Genomic DNA, 17,500 nt, shown 5'->3' with positions numbered 1-17,500 from the left:
AAAAAAAAAAAAAAAGAAACCCATAAAGGTTTGAACAAGTAAAGGTTGAGTAAATGATGATGGAATTCTCATTTTAAGTTACTTCTGTTGGATTTTAAGTTACTCAAAGGCGTAGTTCACTCATAGACTCACTATTTACTCACCCTCTGTAGATCTCATATAATTATTTTACCTTTATGAGTTTTTGTTTTCTGTTAAACACTAAAGAAGATATTTTAAAGAATGTTGGGAACATTGTCTTCCATAATAGGAAAAAATCTAATAATATGAAAGTCAATGATTACAGGTTTTCAGCATTTTTCAAAATATCTTCTTTTGTGATGGATTTAAGTTACTTCTGATGGATTTACGTTACTTAAAGGCATAGTTCACTCATAATCTCACTATTTACTCAACCTCAGCTGGTATCAAATATTTATTTATTTTTTATTAATTTATTTATTTGACCTTAAATATTTATTTCCTCTTTTGGACACCACAGAAGATATTTAAAAAAAAATGTTGGAGACCTATAACCGTTGACTTCCATAGTAGGATAAACAAATGCTATGGAAATCAATGGTTACAGGTTTTCAGCATTTTTCTGAATGTCTTCTTTTGTGTTCAACAGAAGAAAAAAACTCATAAAGGTTTGTTCAAACCTTTAAGAACACTAAATAAGACATTTTGAAAAATGTTGGGAAATTTGTCTTTCATAGTATGAAAAAAAATACTATGGAAGTCAATGGTTACAGCTTTTCAGCATTTTATGTTTTATGTATTTGTTAAACAGAAGAAAGAAACTCATAAAGGTTTGAAATAAGTAAAGGGCGAGTAAATGATGACACAATTTTACGTTTTTTTCCTGTGAACTATCCCTTTAAATGCTGATTTAAGTGATATAAGCTGTATTTCTTACCAGAAGAACTAGAATCACAGGCCCTTGGTAAATGTAGTCTACATATTTCCCAGGCTCCTTCCCAAACCAGCATCTGAAACATATACAGTATATATGAATACAATTGACGCCAAAATGTTTAGCCGTCCTGTTAATTGTTTTACCATTAATTCATACACCTTTTCATCCTTTCATCCATATTTACATACCTACATACATTCATCCACCCATTTATACATACATATATCCACCGTCCATCCATCCATCCATCAATATATGCATTTATCCATCCATCCATTCATACATCCATTTATTTATAAATCCACCCATTCATCCATTTTTTCATCTATCCATCCATACCTCCCTCCATCCACCCTTTTATCCATCAATTCATACAACCTTTCATACATCCATTCATGCCATATCATTCATTCATTCATTCATTCATTCATTCATTCATTCATCCATCATACATTTTTTCATCCATCCATCCACCCACCCACCCATCATTCATTCATTCATTCATTTATTCGCCCATCTGTCCATTCATCCATCCATCCAATCATCCATCCATTCATCCATCCATCCATCATACATTTTTTCATCCATCCATCTATCCATACATCCACTCATCCATTCATTCATTTGCCCATCTGTCCATTCATCCATCCATCCATCCATCCATCCATCCATCCATCCATCCATCCATCCATCCATCCACCCATCATTCATTCATTCATTCATTCATTCATTCATTCATTTGTCCATCTGTCCATTCATCCATCCATCCAATCATCAATCCCTCCCTCCCTCCCTCCATCCCTCCATCCATCCATCCATCCATCCATCCAACCATCCTTCATTCATTCCTTCCTTCCTTCCTTCCATCCACCCAATCATTCATCCATCCATCCATCTATCCATCCATCCATCCATCCATCCATCTATCCATCCATCCATCCATCCTTCATTCATTCATTCCTTTCTTCCTTCCTTCCTTCCTTCCTTCCTTCCATCCACCCTATCATCCATCCATCCATCCATTCAACCATCCATTCAACCATCCATCCATCTATCCATCCATCCATCCTTCATTCATTCCTTCCTTCCTTCCTTCCTTCCTTCCTTCCTTCCTTCCTTCCATCCACCCTATCATCCATCCATCCATCCATCCATCCATTCAACCATCCATTCAACCATCCATCCATCTATCCATCCATCCATCCATCCATCCATCCATCCATCCATCCATCCTTCATTCATTCCTTCCTTCCTTCCTTCCTTTCTTCCTTCCTTCCTTCCTTCCTTCCTTCCATCCACCCTATCATCCATCCATCCATCCATTCAACCATCCATTCAACCATCCATCCATCCATCCATTCATCCATCCATCCATCCATCCATCCATCCATACACCCAATCATCCATCCCTCCATCTATACACCCAATCATTTACCCAATCATCCATCTGTCCATCCGTTCCTCCATCCTTTCGTCCATCCATCCATCCAAAGTTCAATTAGTTCACAATAAAATGAAAGCAGCTGAATGATGAGTTGAAATATACTGTATCCCCTATACAGTACATTCCCTAAAGCAGGGTCACACTCTCCTGCATAACACACACCACACAGTAACTAATTACAATTCTGTGCCATCAAAAGCAAAAATGCCGTGAGCTTATTTCCAAAAAACAACTATTTAAAAAACTTTTTTTTAAGATAACATCTCTTAAAAATGGGAACTAATCTGGGGAAATTTCCCAAATTCACAAGCAGTCCAATCACAGGCTCATTCATCCTTTTCTTGCCAGGCGTGCTACAATTACTGTCTGACACTCATTCACTCACATTATAAGCTTAAAGCTCATTTCTGCAAATCAGCAACTTACTGTTCATTTTCATTGTAGAGTTTCGCAATGGCCCACACTATAATTATAGGACAGGGTATACCTGAAGAAAAGAGAGGATTTGCAAATCACTCTTCATGAATAGAAACAGTAAAATATATATAAATAACTAAGAAATAATGATTTCATTCACTCAATTCATCAATTCAGCTGAACACTTCTGATTTTACACATGCTTTTTATATTCAATTCAATTCATCTTTATTTCTCTGCCGCTTTTACAATGTAGATTGTGTCAAAGCAGCTTAACACAGAAGTTCTAGTAAATGTAAACTGTGTCATTCCAGTTTTCAGAGTTGAAGTTCAGTACAGCTCAGTGTGGTTTAATTTTCACTGCTGAAAGTCCAAACACTGAAGAGCAAATCCATTAATGCGCAGCTCCACAAGTCCCAAACCAAGCAGGCCAGTGGCGAGGAACAAACTTCACCAACTGACCAAAGTGAAGGAAAAAAAAACCTTGAGAGAAACCAGACTCAGTTGAGCATGATCATTTCTCCTTTAGCCAAACCTCCTGTGCAGAGCTGCAGTCTATAATAATTATCTAATCACCCACATGCATACAGTTGAAGGGAAAATTATTAGTAATTTTAATACTTTTTAAAATATATTTTTATTTAATGCAACAAGGAGATTTGTCCAATGACTTGCCTAAATAACATAGTTAATATTTAAAAAAAATATTTAAATATCCACATATTATAATTATGATATAACAGGACAGTTTAAATTGTGAACTTGACTACACTAAATTATATTAGTATAATTTAAGTAAGCCTTTAAATGTGACTTTAAGCTGAATACTAGTGTCTTGAAGAATATCTAGTCTAATATTATGTGTTCTCATCATGGTAAAGATAAAAGAAATCAGTTATTACTGTTAAACTATTATGTTTAGAAATGTGTTGGGAAAATCTACTCTATATTAAACAGATATAGGGGACTTGAAGATTCAGGAGGGCTAATAATTCTTCAACTGTAGATCTCAGCTTGATTTTAACAGCGCTCTAAATAACAGCTCACTCAAACATAATTTCATGTTTTAAGTCATTTCACATTTAATTTAATTTGACCAATAAATGGCGTCTGAGTGGGTGAGTTGCTTGCTTTGCAATTAGTTCCTCCATGTCCATTAATTAGTCCCTCCATCTCTACTAATTTGTGTTTCGTCTGTGAACCTGATTACAGCATTACTAAGCTAATAAGTCGATCATAACATGATGGAAAATCTGCATCTTCTCATGACTGTTTGTTTGCAGCAGTTTCTAGTTCACATTTACCATATTTAATGCTACACGAGCCTCATTATACTGCAGGGCTCGCCAGTATTCACTGCTGTTTGAGGACTAATATGTGAATGAGAGCTAATCTTCACAGATTTACTGTACTGTCATTGGATTTCTTTTGGCAGGTCTACAAATGTGATTTTGTGTTGTTTTGATTATTGTAATATATTTTTAATTGCTAATTTATGATTCCATGATGTTTATTTATTTATTTATTTATTTACTTATTAATTGTTTTATTTGTTTATTTGTTTAATTTGGTTATTTATTTATTTATATGCATTTATTTATATTTATTTATTAAGATGCATTTATTTTTATGCATTTATTTATTTATTTATTTATATGCATTTATTTATATTCATTTATTTAGATGCATATATTCAGATCCATATATTTAGATGGATATATTTATATGCATTTATTTATTTATTTATTTATTTGCATTTATTTATTTATATGCATTTATTTATATTAATTTATCTAGATGCATATATTTATATAAATTTATTTAGATGCATTTATTTATATTATTTATGTAGATGCATTTTTTATTTTTATGTATTTATTTATATTAATTTATTTAGATGCATTTATTTATATTGTTTTTTTTAGATTTATTTATTTATTTATACACATTTATTTATATCACTTTATATAGATGTATATATTTAGATGCAGATATTTAGATGGATACACTTAGATGCATTTATTTAGATGCTTTTCTTTATGTGTTTATGTATTTTTTTATGTGTTTCTTTTAATTATGATTTTATTTAGTTTAGCTTAGTTCAGTTTAATTTAGTTTATTGTGTGAATTTTTGTTGGGGAAATCTTGATTAAGTTATAGTCTTAAAAGTAATACCGTAATTAAATCACTTAATTACTTATACATTAAAGTAATGGTTTACTGTTCAAACTTACAATAATTGAATTTATAGTTTCAACTTTTTAAAATTTTATTTACTTTTAGATTTTTAGTAGTATTAAGTCAAGTCAGTTTTTTCAAGCATTTATTTATGTATTTTTTTGTTTAGTTTAATTCAGTTTAGTTTATTTTATGCATATATTTGTTATTGTATTTATTGTTTATGCATTTAATTTAATTTAATTTTAGAGAAAAGGGTTATCCTCTTTATTTGATGCTATTAATTGTATATGTATTTATTTTATTTTTATCAATTTAGTTATGTATTTATTTATGTATTTTATTATTTTATTTATTTTTAAATGTATTTTGTTTTTATGGATTTTTATTTTATTTTTTTATAGATTTTCTTTTCTTTTATGTAATGTTTTATTATCTTTTGTTTTCTTTTTATTTTCTGTACTTTATTATTATTATTATTATTATTATTATTATTATTATTATTATTATTATTTTATTAAGAAGGGTTATCCTCTTTCTAAACACAGATTTTAAAGTCAAGGTTTGGCTTTTCAAAAGAGATGCTTTGACTAGTTTTGGTCTTTCATCAACAGTTTTCTGCAAAGCTTCCAGAAGGTTCTTTTCCCTTCAAGTGGAAGCAATTTGAGCAGAAAACGCAAAGTGCACAATTGGTTTCCAGTGCTCCACCTGTGGGCTCAATGTGGCTTTCCTTCAATAGCAATTTTCTGCTGGCTCTGCTTTATCAACACTTAAGGTGGAAATTCCTCCTTAACATACATCACACTGTTTGTACTTACAGAGGCATCGTTCATTTTCTGATTTAATCCTACTATTGTCTTCCTATTAAAGATGAGGTTTACATTAACAGCGGGTCAAAGGAAGTGCTGAGATATCATTGCATCATTTTTAAAAGCATCTTCATTTTACAGCATTTTTCACACAAGTGCCTAAAATCTTAAACAGTACTGTCGCTTTGCAGTTCAACCAGCGACCTTCTTGCTGAGAGGCCACAGTGTTAACCCCTAAGCCACCGTGCCACCCAGATTACAAGTCAGCTTTCCATTTCACAACTAATGGAAAGTGTAGATGATGATGCCTCACAAAATAAAATAATTACAGCTGTGCAGAGAAATCAACTTACACCATCCAATGAAGAGGAAGACCCATTTCCGAAGCTTGTCTGTAGAATATGTCATCACAATAGCCGTGTGAAGATAGCAGCCCTCCACAAACATCCAGAAAAAATTGGTCACCACAAAGTAATTATAGATGGTGGTTATAAGACGACACCAAGGCTGTGCAAAGAGAAAAAAGGGGGGTTTTAAAGTGAGCTGATCTGGATGCTCTACAACTCTGCTAACCTTTTTAAAACGTCATGCTAAAACTAAATATAACATCGCTGACAGCCTTTCCTGCTTTACCACATAATAAATGATTCTTTTATTAGAGATATTCAAGGGGAATCATGCTTCTTACATCACCGCAGAAAAGAAAGCAACAATAGATGGTTTCTTTACTGGAGTAATGGATGAGAGAGTTCGTCTTTTGTCGGATTTTCCCATTAAATTAAATTCTAATTTATATTCGTGTGAGTAAAGAGAACAGTTTATTGTACGCCTGGGATGGCATGAAAATGAGCAACCGATTAAATATTTGTCATTTTAGTGTGACTACGTCTTTAATCAAATTTGGCTCCTTAAATAATGCGTATAAATAATGATGATATGTATTATTAGTAATATGATTGTACGTCTGGGATGACATGAACATGAGTAAATGATTAAAGATGTCATTTTTGTTTGACCAAGTCTTTAAACCAACCCAAGCTCATTCTGAAAACGTAGCCCCACGGACGTTTCTGGAGACCGCGATTTACATGGCCGGAGGTACGTATGGTCGCATTTAGTTTTTTCGAGTGAACACTATGGCACGGCTATGGCCGCTCCTCTTCTTCGCGCTTGCCGGCTGACGGCTCACCTCCGTGTGGAGGGTTTTCCCGCCGCAACTAGTTTGTCCGCTTAGCTCGTAGTGTTACGTAGGCGGAACGGAGGCCCGGAGAAGGAGGAGCCAGCCGCGGCGATGACTGGGTTCGAGTCTGGGGAAGATCGGTTCCAGAAATCAGGTAAGGAGAAAAACAGAATCCAAAAAATAAAAGCGAACGAGTTCATGACGAGGCAAGAATGCGGTGAAATCCGAAAACCAATCCAAATAGGACGAGGGCTTTTGTTTTTTTTTTTTATTTCTGGACGGCTTTTGTAAATCGTCGCTTGTGTTTAGGGAAGGAGGAGGAGGAGGGTGGCTGGGTCGGCCGATTCGCCGGCTGCCCAGTTGATCGTTCAGTCATTTAGTCAGTCAGTCGGACAGACAGTCGATTGACAGCGGCCTCCGGCGGCTTTTCATGCGAGAACAGTGCGGGCGCGAATGGCGCGCACTCTTAAGAGGTGTTCGAGACGCGAAAAAGCGCGCACAGCGGCCTTTCGCGAATTCGCGAAAACAAAAACTGCACAAACACATACCTCCCGAGGGGTCTCCAGAAACTGTCCGCGGGACTACGTCTCCACAATGAGCCTGGGTTGCTTTAAACACATTTGGCTACTTAAATAAATATATTACTATTATAAATTCATTTTTATTTATTCGAAAATGTCATTGGGGGATGAGCAAATCGTACTAAATTGTACGAATGACATCTCTATACGACTTAACCACTAAATTAAAAGGTTACGAATTGCCATGAGATCGTGTTTACAATATAGGTTTAATATAAGCATACTAGCTACAAAATTAATTATGGTTTATCAGTTCACCAGTGCTCTACGATGAAACATTCATTACCGAAAAGAGGAAAAATAGTATAATATATACAGTATAATACAATACAATTCAAAAACGCTTAATATATTACTACAGTGTGACACCTGTCAATTACATGCCTACGTTTTCATATTGACAAGTTACGTTGTTAAAATAGATTGTACCCTGGATGCCCATAAACAGCGAGGATCAGAATGGAGGTTACCAGCTGATTCATAAATACTACAGAGCTTTATCACTCACTTACTGCACCATTGAGCTAACGTTACTGCACTTGAAAGCGTGCGCACTCACTGTTATATTCGGCAGTTTTAGTTCCTCTGACTATCAGTTTATGACCATTTCCACCTTTAAATTTTACGTTCACTTGTATGTATTTAAAAGCGCCCTTAGGATCGATGTGCACGTCAGGAACTTTGCTCAAATCATCTGCCATCTTCGCAGTGCCAGCTGAAGAGAGCAGGCGGATGAAGCCAACCTTATACAGTAAATGCATACCAATATGCAACATTCTTAAAGCTATATCAACATGAAAACTAAAAACCGGAAGTGTCACTGGGGGATGAGCAAATCGTACTAAATTGTACGAATGAGATTTCTATACGAATTAACCAATAAATTAAAAGGTTACGAATTGCCGTGAGATCGTTATCTGTATGAATTCATAAATTCTAAAATGTACTTTTTAAAAGCGGCGTGGCACCAAACCCCCCCAAACCCAACTGTCTTTGGGGGATGAGCAAATCATACTAATTTGTATAAATGAGATCACTACACGAATTAACCACTTAATTAAAACGTTACAAATTGCCATAAGATCGTAATCTGTATGAATTCTTTAATTAAAAAATGTACAGTTTTAAAAAGGAGGCGTGGCACCAAACCCCACCCCTAAACCCAGCCATCATTGGAGAATGAGCAAATCGTACTAAATTGTATGAATGAGATCTCTATACATATAACTACTAAATTAAAAAGTTACGAATTGCCATGAGATCGTAATCTGTTTGAATTTATAAATTCGAAAATGTACGGTTTTAAAAAGGAGGCGTGGCACCAAACCCCACCCCTAAACCCAACCATCATTGAGATCACTATATGAATTAACCACTGAATTAAAACGTTACAAATTGCCATAAGATCGTAATCTGTATGAATTCTTTAATTCAAAAATGTACAGTTTTAAAAAGGAGGCGTGGCACCAAACCCCACCCCTAAACCCAGCCATCATTGGAGAATGAGCAAATCGTACTAAATTGTATGAATGAGATCTCTATACATATAACTACTAAATTAAAAAGTTACGAATTGCCATGAGATCGTAATCTGTTTGAATTCATAAATTCGAAAATGTACGGTTTTAAAAAGGAGGCGTGGCACCAAACCCCACCCCTAAACCCAACCATCATTGAGATCACTATATGAATTAACCACTGAATTAAAAGGTTACGAATTGCCATGAGATTGTGTTGACGATATAGATTCAAGTAAGAAATTTTATATTATAATGTTAATATAATCTGCAGATTATAAAAAATCTGAATTGATATTTTAGCAGCTCTGGCTAAACTATAGTAAACATCAGTTCTCACTATTTAAAATATATCTTAAATATATTTGTACTGCTTTATTGCTGTGTAAAATGCCTAACAAGCACTAAGGCTGCAGACTAGAGCCTGAAGCCTAACTTTGATTCCTTTTTCTCTTTTAAATATTTCCCAAATGATGTTGAACAGATTCAGAAATTTTTCACAGTATTTCCTATAATATTTTTTCTTCTGGAGAAAGTCTTATTTGTTTGATTTCAGCTAGAATAAAAGCAGTTCTTAATTTTTTAAAACCATTTTAAGCTCATTATATTTAGCCCCCTTAAGCAATAAAATTTTAAAATTTTTCCACAGAACATCCACTGTTATGCAAAATAAAATGAACATGTATGCAAATGGGAAAACCACATTAGCGAATCAATAGGGTGCATACATTTTACCTATGTGCATCTTGGCATTTCCATTCCATTTTATTTAATATGCATAAAAAATGGTTGGATGGAAACCTATAACCAATGAAAATCTCTTGCTGATTTGCTTACATGCTAATAAGCTGATAAATATGCATAAAAGTGCTTCATACCTCATTCGTCTCATAAATGTTTTGGTCGACCAGCTGAAGCAAAAACCACATCACATTCCTCAGAATGAAAGTCGTAATTAAGTTCCAGTGGATTATGTTGCGAAGGCATCGGATGCTCCTAGAATTCAAACGATAAAGAGAAAAATAAATAAATAAATAAGACAATCATTTCAGTAATTACACTTACACAGTTTTAGCAGTGCAAGAGCTGATTGTGGAAGTACATTTGCATGAAAATGAAACCCCAGCAACATTCATTTCCAAAAGATTCAATATTCTGAGCATGCTTTTAAAGAAATAAATCTGTAAAGTCGTGATTATTTAGTCAAAAAATATTCAGATTGATTTCCCCTGATTGACTTGTTTGAGATGATCATTTCTGATGCACGATTGTGTGTTTGACCCAATGGCAGATGGCAGGGAAAAAGAAAAGAGCAGCTCTCTTTGGTGTTTCCTAGTGTTGCATTAATGGCGATGCATTCATAATGACTCATAACAACGTTTTGTTATTCATTAACTTCATAAATAATTGTCATGCTCCCAGGATCTCCACCTCCCGCCTCCCCTTGTTCACCCTCCTCAGACTTTTAATCACACAGATCTGCATTCACTACTCACTCATTATTGGATGCTATTAATACTTGGAACACATACACACAAGCGCGCACACATACAGGGATTTCTGTGTATTACGAAGACCATCAATTAGTATGAAAGAGTTCGACAGCAAACAAATACACTAAAACATTTTCAGTTGAGTTTTAATTTTATTTATTTATTTAAATGAGTTTCTTTTTCGTTTATTTATTTATTTTTTTATTTTTTTATTTATTATTTATTTTCAATTTCAATTATTTATTTATTTATTTTTATTTATTTAGTTGTTTATTTAAATTTGTTTATTTTTTATTTCTTTATTTTAATTCAGTTTTAATTTTATTTATTTATTTTTATTTATTTGATTAATTATTTAAATTCATATGTTTTTCATTTTTTACTTGTGATTTATTTATTTTCAAATCAGTTTTAATTAATTTTATGTAGTTTATTTTAGTTTGTAATTTTAGTTTTAATTAATTTATTCATTATGTTCAATTCAATTTCTTTTATTTCTTCTATTTATTTAAATTAATTTATTTTTAATTTGTATTTGTTATTTATTTATTTAATATAATTTATGTATTAAATATAATTTATTTTATATTATATTTAAGTAGTTTATTTTTAGTTTCTTTCTTTCTTTCTTTCTTTATTTTCAATTTCAATTATTTATTTAATTTTATTTATTTATTTAGTTATTTATTTAAATTAATTTCTTTTTTTATTTATTTATTTTCTATTCAGTTTAAATTTTATTTATTTTTATTTATTTATTTATTTTCAGTTCAGTTTCAATTTTATTTGTTTATTTTTATTTATTTATTTTCAATTCAATTTCAATTTTATTTCTTTATTTTTATTGATATATTTTCAATTCAATTTCAATTTTATTTCTTTATTTTTATTGATTTGATTTTTTAAATGAATTTTATTTATTAATTTATTTCAATTTGATTTTCATTTCATTCGTTATTCATTCATTCATTCTTTTTCTTTTCGGAAACCGGTGCACCCGGAGGAAACCCACGCCAACACAGGGAGAACATGCAAACTTCACACAGAAATTCCAACTGACCCAACCGAGGCTCGAACCAGCGACCTTTTTGCTGTGAGGCGATTGGCTACCTACTGCGCCACTGTGACACCCTTTATTCATTCATTCAATTATTATTATTCTCTCTTATATAGCAAGCAAACATTGTCCAAATGTGTCCAAATAATAACAAACCATACATTCATATTTCAGGTCAAGTATAAATCTCAGCTTCGAATGAAACATGACACTTATTGCAGGTTTTGCAATCCGGGGACACATATTTAATTTCTTAAAATATGAACAAAGCCTTAGTGCGAGGCATTAGCAATGTAAAATCACAGACACACACTTACCTCAAGCACAGAAAGAGAATGAAGGCGATAATGAGGGCTCCAACAGACACACAGTGACCAAAGTAGTTTATGATGAGGGCTATCTTGTAGTGCATGGGATACTTCCTCTGTAAAAATAAACATGCAAATAAATAAAAGCAATAAATAAGTGACTAATGGTGTACTCATTCAATCCAAACCATGCAAACGCACATTTCACCTCCAAATCTGATTCGTTTGAGTAGCACACAAACGCTGACTGAGTATGCATCTTCAAAACTCCAGATCTATTTTATGATAATAAATGATTGTGATTAAGGCACTCATCAATAAGCATTACTCAGTGACCATTTTGTCCTTGCTTAATAATTGAAAGAAGCTTCCCAGGAAGATTTAAATCAAAGGATTCATTTCTGCATTTCTCACGAGACCTTGAATGGGGTCACGGAATTATGACGCAGCACTAAAGAAATGTTGCTTGCAGAATTTAAGTGAAGGGATGGAAGAAGTTAACTGATGCGTAAACAAGTGTTATGGAGTAAACAGAGACTTAAAGGGTGCTTATTATGCAAAAATCAAATGTTGAATGAGTTTAAACACAGTTGTGTGTCAAATGTGTGTGAATATAACAAGCTTATAATGGTAAAAAATTATTAATATTATTATATATAAACAGACTTGATTAATACAGTCTGCAGAAACACTTTGATTGGCATTTTCCTTTTGTATGATGTCATCAGAGGGGAAAGCCTCGCCCACTCGTGACCATCTCTCCCTCATTAGCATATGATGTTAATCTTGTTTTTGAATCTGCCACTATATTGATGCATAGGCATTTGTAGCTCCGCCCTCTTTTCAAAATCGCACAACCTTATTTGAATTTAAAGCGACAGTCACCAATATTGTATGCCACAATTAGGATCAAAGCCTAACAGGGGCAGTTTTAAAGCATTATTTGTGTGGTATTTTAAGCTGAAACTTCACACACACACACACTCTAGGTACATCAGACACTTATTTTACATCATGTAAAAAGTGTCCCGTTTAAGATCAAGTACATGAATAAAGCAGTTACACAGGATCCAATACCACATAATTGCTTGGTTATTTCAAATATGGGTTGCTTCATTACATGCGACAATGGAAAAAGAATTGGGTCAAAGTGATTATCTGCTGTGCGTGTTGTTGAGAGTGTTAAGCCATAGGCATTTTGGATTCTGTAAACAAACAAACAAACACACACAAAAAAACAGGGTTTAATGGGGTTAATTGTTTATAAACCATTAAAAGAATTGATCAGGGAAACTTTCGGTGTAGCAGTAAACAAATATATTTAATGCGCAAGTGCAGCTGGATGATCACAAGTCCCAGTGTTATTTATTTTGCATGGGTATATTTTTGACAACACCAAAAAAATGAACTGTATGCATTGTCAAATGATATAATTTTACTTTACGCCAAAGATTAGTGGTATGCTTAAAGAAATGTTCCATGAAGAAATGTTGTAAATGTACCTATCATAAATATTCATTGTTTATTTATTTTACTTCAGCTTAGTGTCTTATTTTTCAGGGGTCACCACAGTGGAATGAACCTCCAACTATTGCAGCATATGTTTTACAAATGTTTTTAGTTACTTTCCAACACAACCTGAAAACAACCAAATAACAACATCTAATAATGTTACAGCTTGATGTTGTGTGGATGTTACCACTATGACGTCTATCAGATGTTAAATTTTGGTCACTTTCCAACACAACCTAAAAACAACCAAATATCAACATCTAATGATGTTACAGCTTCAGATTCTGTGGACGTTACAACTATGACGTCTATCAGATGTTGTACTATAATCACTTTCCAACACAACCTAAAAACAACCAAATATCAACGTCTAATGATGTTACAGCTTGACGTTGTGTGGACGTTACCACTATGACGTCTATCAGATGTTGTACTATAATCACTTTCCAACGCAACCTAAAAACAACTAAATATCAACGTCTAATGATGTTACAGCTTGACGTTGTGTGGACGTTACCACTATGACGTCTATCAGATGTTGTACTATAATCACTTTCCAACGCAACCTAAAAACAACTAAATATCAACGTCTAATGATGTTACAGCTTGACGTTGTGTGGACGTTACCACTATGACATCTATCAGATGTTGTACTATAATCACTTTCCAACGCAACCTAAAAACAACCAAATATCAACATCTAATGATGTTATAGCTTGAAATTGCGTGGAAGTTACCACTATGACGTCTATCAGATGTTAAATATTGGTCACTTTCCAACGCAATCTACAAACAACCAAATATCAACATCTAATGATACAGCTTGACGTTGCGTGGACGTTACCACTATGACGTCTATCAGATGTTAAATATTGGCCACTTTCCAACGCAACCTAAAAACAACCAAATATGAACATCAAATGATGTTACAGCTTCCGATTCTGTGGACGTTACCATTATGACGTCTATCAGATGTTGTACTATAATCACTTTCCAACACAACCTAAAAACAACCAAACATCAACATCTAATGATGTTATAGCTTGACGTTGCGTGGACGTTACCACTATGATGTCTATCAGATGTATTATAATCACTTTCCAACGCAACCTAAAAACAACCAAATATCAACATCTAATAATGTTACAGCTTGACATTGCGTGGGCGTTACCACTATCATGTCTATCAGATGTTAAATATTGGTCACTTTCCAACGCAACCTAAAAACAACCCAATATCAACATCTAATTATGTTACAGATTCCGATTCTGTGGACGTTACCATTATGACGTCTATCAGAAGTTGTATTATAATCACTTTCCAACGCAACCTAAAAACAACCAAATATCAACATCTAATGATGTTACAGCTTGACGTTGCGTGGATGTTACCACTATGACGTCTATCAGATGTTAAATTTTAGTCACTTTTAGCACAACCTAAAATCAACCTAATATTGTCATTTGACGTCATTACAGGACATCAAAATGGCATTGTCCTTAGACGTTGGCTAAACATTGAATTTTGGTCGCCCAGCATCACAACCTAAATCTAACCTGATATTGAAGTCTTATGACGTTGTGTGCCTGCTGGCATTCGTCAGTATATATCTTCATTAGTGTTCAATAGAAAAGAAACTCAAACTGGTTTGGAATTAGTGCAGCATGAGTAAATGGGTGTACTATCACTTTAATTACTAAGGTGATGTAAGAGTGTTAGATATGTTGCCTTTTGCCACATTGAAAGCTGTGCCTGATGGCTCATGAACTACTCACTGTGATCATTTTAAAATGAAGTGCTTCACTTGAGATAAGCTTACTTTTCGAGAAAAGGAGATATGCAATCCTCTGCCTCTGACTCTGTGTTTGCTGAGGCGTGAAGCGTGGAGCTGCAGATTTGACATGGAGCTTGAAGTTTTCTCACTCTGGCTGAAGTCAGGTCTCACTTTATAGTCAATTTGGATTTTATAGTGTGGAGGACTGTTGATGAACTAAGCTATCCGTGGCTCGAACTTACAGCAATTTTTATTTTAATTCACAGCTAATTATCCATGGCAAAAAGCAAATACAGTTCATTTGTCTTGCTAAAATCATGGGAGAGTCTCAATTCAAAATTTTCTGTCAAGTGCACTAAAACATTTACGTTCTGAAAAGTTCCACAATCAGGGCCGGCGCGTCCATAGAGGCGACCTAGGCGGCCACCTAGGGCGGCAGTATAGAGAGGGCGGCGTCCGCGACACCACTCTTACCACCCGGGTCCTCAGTTATGTCCGCGACATCTCCCTCACCACCCACGTCCTCAGATATATTCGCGCATAGACGACAGAATAGAGAGGGCAGCGTCAGCATCAGCGACACCTCCATCAGCACCCGCGTGTCCTCAGTTATATCCGCGCATAGAGCGACAGAATAGTGGTCCGTGACACCTGCGCATCCTCAGTTATTTCCGCGCATAGGGCGGCAGAACAGAGAGAGCAGCGTCGGCGACACCTCCCTCAGCACCTGCGTGTCCTCAGATATATCCGCGCATAGGGCGACAGAATAGTGGTCCGTGACACCTGCGCGTCCTCAGTTATTTCCGCGCATAGGGCGGCAGAACAGAGAGAGCAGCGTCGGCGACACCTCCCTCCCTCCCTCAGCACCCGCGCGTCCTCAGTTATATCCACGCATAGGGCGGCAGAATAGAGGTCTGCGACACCTCACTTCATTTTCATAACCGGTCACTTTCGTTTTCACATTGGGGTTGAGGGCGGCGTGATCTTCCTCTGCCTAGAGCGGCAGTTCAGCTTGCTCCGGCCCTGTCCACAATGTACCGTGCAAACCAGGGAGTATCAGTGGTCGCTTTGTTCCCTTTTAACAGTAGACGGCGCTCTAGGCTAGTTTTTGACAGAAGATGGCGCTCTAGATTTATAATATGAATATAATATTAATTATGATCCCGGACGAGCCCCCAATTATTATGCCCCAAGTCTCGGAGAAAACAACATGGGCATAATAATTGGAAAAACAAATGTGTTGGGACGGTTGATTTCCCAAACAAAACAAAAAACAATGCAAAAGATCCCCTTCGGTCGACAACCAAACTCGGACACTCAGTTGAGAGTAACTGAGCTGATTTATTATAGAAAAAAGTTGTAATTTTAAATGAGCATCTCTTTAGGGTGGCCACAGACCTAAATAACAAACGGAAGAATCTATAAAAGTAAATTAACTTAATTACCTATAAATATTTAAAGAAAAATACAGGAAGCTCACCTTTCTCCCTAAACTTAAACATAGTCAAAAGTAATCAAATAAATAGGCAGGCCAGCCCTACAAGCTCAAACTCTCAAAAGAAGTTAAACGTATGAACAATGGAAACAAGATTGAATGTTGGTCGTCGGCCGGAGGGGAGCTCCACTCCCAGCAACCGTCGCAGTACAAATGAGCTCCTTAAACTCTGCCGGAAGCTCCTTTTCATACAGACCAGCAGCCAATAAGAGCACGAATCACGAATGGGAGCCTATGGGATAACAAAAAACAACAAGAAGGCAGGACAAAGAAAATAAAATAAATAAATAAATAAACTTTAGTGGGTGAGGCAGTGGCGCAGTAGGTAGTGCTGTCCCCTCAAAGCAAGAAGGTCGCTGGGTTGCTGGTTCGAATCCCCGGCTCATTTGGCGTTTCTGTGTGAAGTTTGCATGTTCTCCCTGCCTTCGCGTGGGTTTCCTCCGGGTGCTGCGGTTTCCCCCACAGTCCAAACACATGTGGTACAGGTGAATTGGGTAGGCTAAATTGTCTGAGTGTGTGTGAATGTGTGTGTGGATGTTTCCCAGAGATGGGTTGCGGCTGGAAGGGCATCCGCTGCGTAAAAACTTGCTGGATAAGTTGGTGGTTCATTCCGCTGTGGCGACCCCGGATTAATAAAGCCGACAAGAAAATGAATGAATAAACTTTAGTCGTAACACCGTGCTTTATATAAACAAATAATTTTATTTTTATTGTACAGTGAAACCGATGAATTCATGGTGAGTTAAGCGATGTTCAGTGTTAAAGTACACTAAAGAAGTACCCGACTTGTGTCCACATGTCCTCCAGAGTTTGTTCTTTCAAGTCTAAACCTGGCAA

The 17,500-nt window shown here is 35.2% G+C and overlaps 1 protein-coding gene across 3 annotated transcripts in view; it reads right to left on the bottom strand.

Annotated features, from left to right (window-relative positions):
• Window positions 1-17,500, bottom strand: part of LOC100335005 (corticotropin-releasing factor receptor 2) — a 104,639-nt gene that overhangs the window by 25,633 nt on the left and 61,506 nt on the right. For all 3 annotated transcript variants that reach the window (XR_012390112.1, XM_002667848.8, XM_068213008.2), the window contains 5 exons: window positions 11,892-11,998; window positions 9,903-10,020; window positions 6,100-6,253; window positions 2,769-2,829; window positions 899-971 (listed from right to left, as the gene is read on the bottom strand). Coding sequence is in view for 2 of the 3 variants with exons in the window: in XM_002667848.8 (XP_002667894.2) it covers window positions 899-971; window positions 2,769-2,829; window positions 6,100-6,253; window positions 9,903-10,020; window positions 11,892-11,998 (513 nt within the window). In the remaining variant the exon portion in view is untranslated. The remainder of the gene's footprint in view (window positions 1-898; window positions 972-2,768; window positions 2,830-6,099; window positions 6,254-9,902; window positions 10,021-11,891; window positions 11,999-17,500) is intronic.

Source organism: Danio rerio, chromosome 2, assembly GCF_049306965.1.
Source record: "Danio rerio strain Tuebingen ecotype United States chromosome 2, GRCz12tu, whole genome shotgun sequence".
Lineage (NCBI taxonomy): Eukaryota > Metazoa > Chordata > Actinopteri > Cypriniformes > Danionidae > Danio > Danio rerio.
This window is presented reverse-complemented; position numbering and strand designations above follow the sequence as displayed.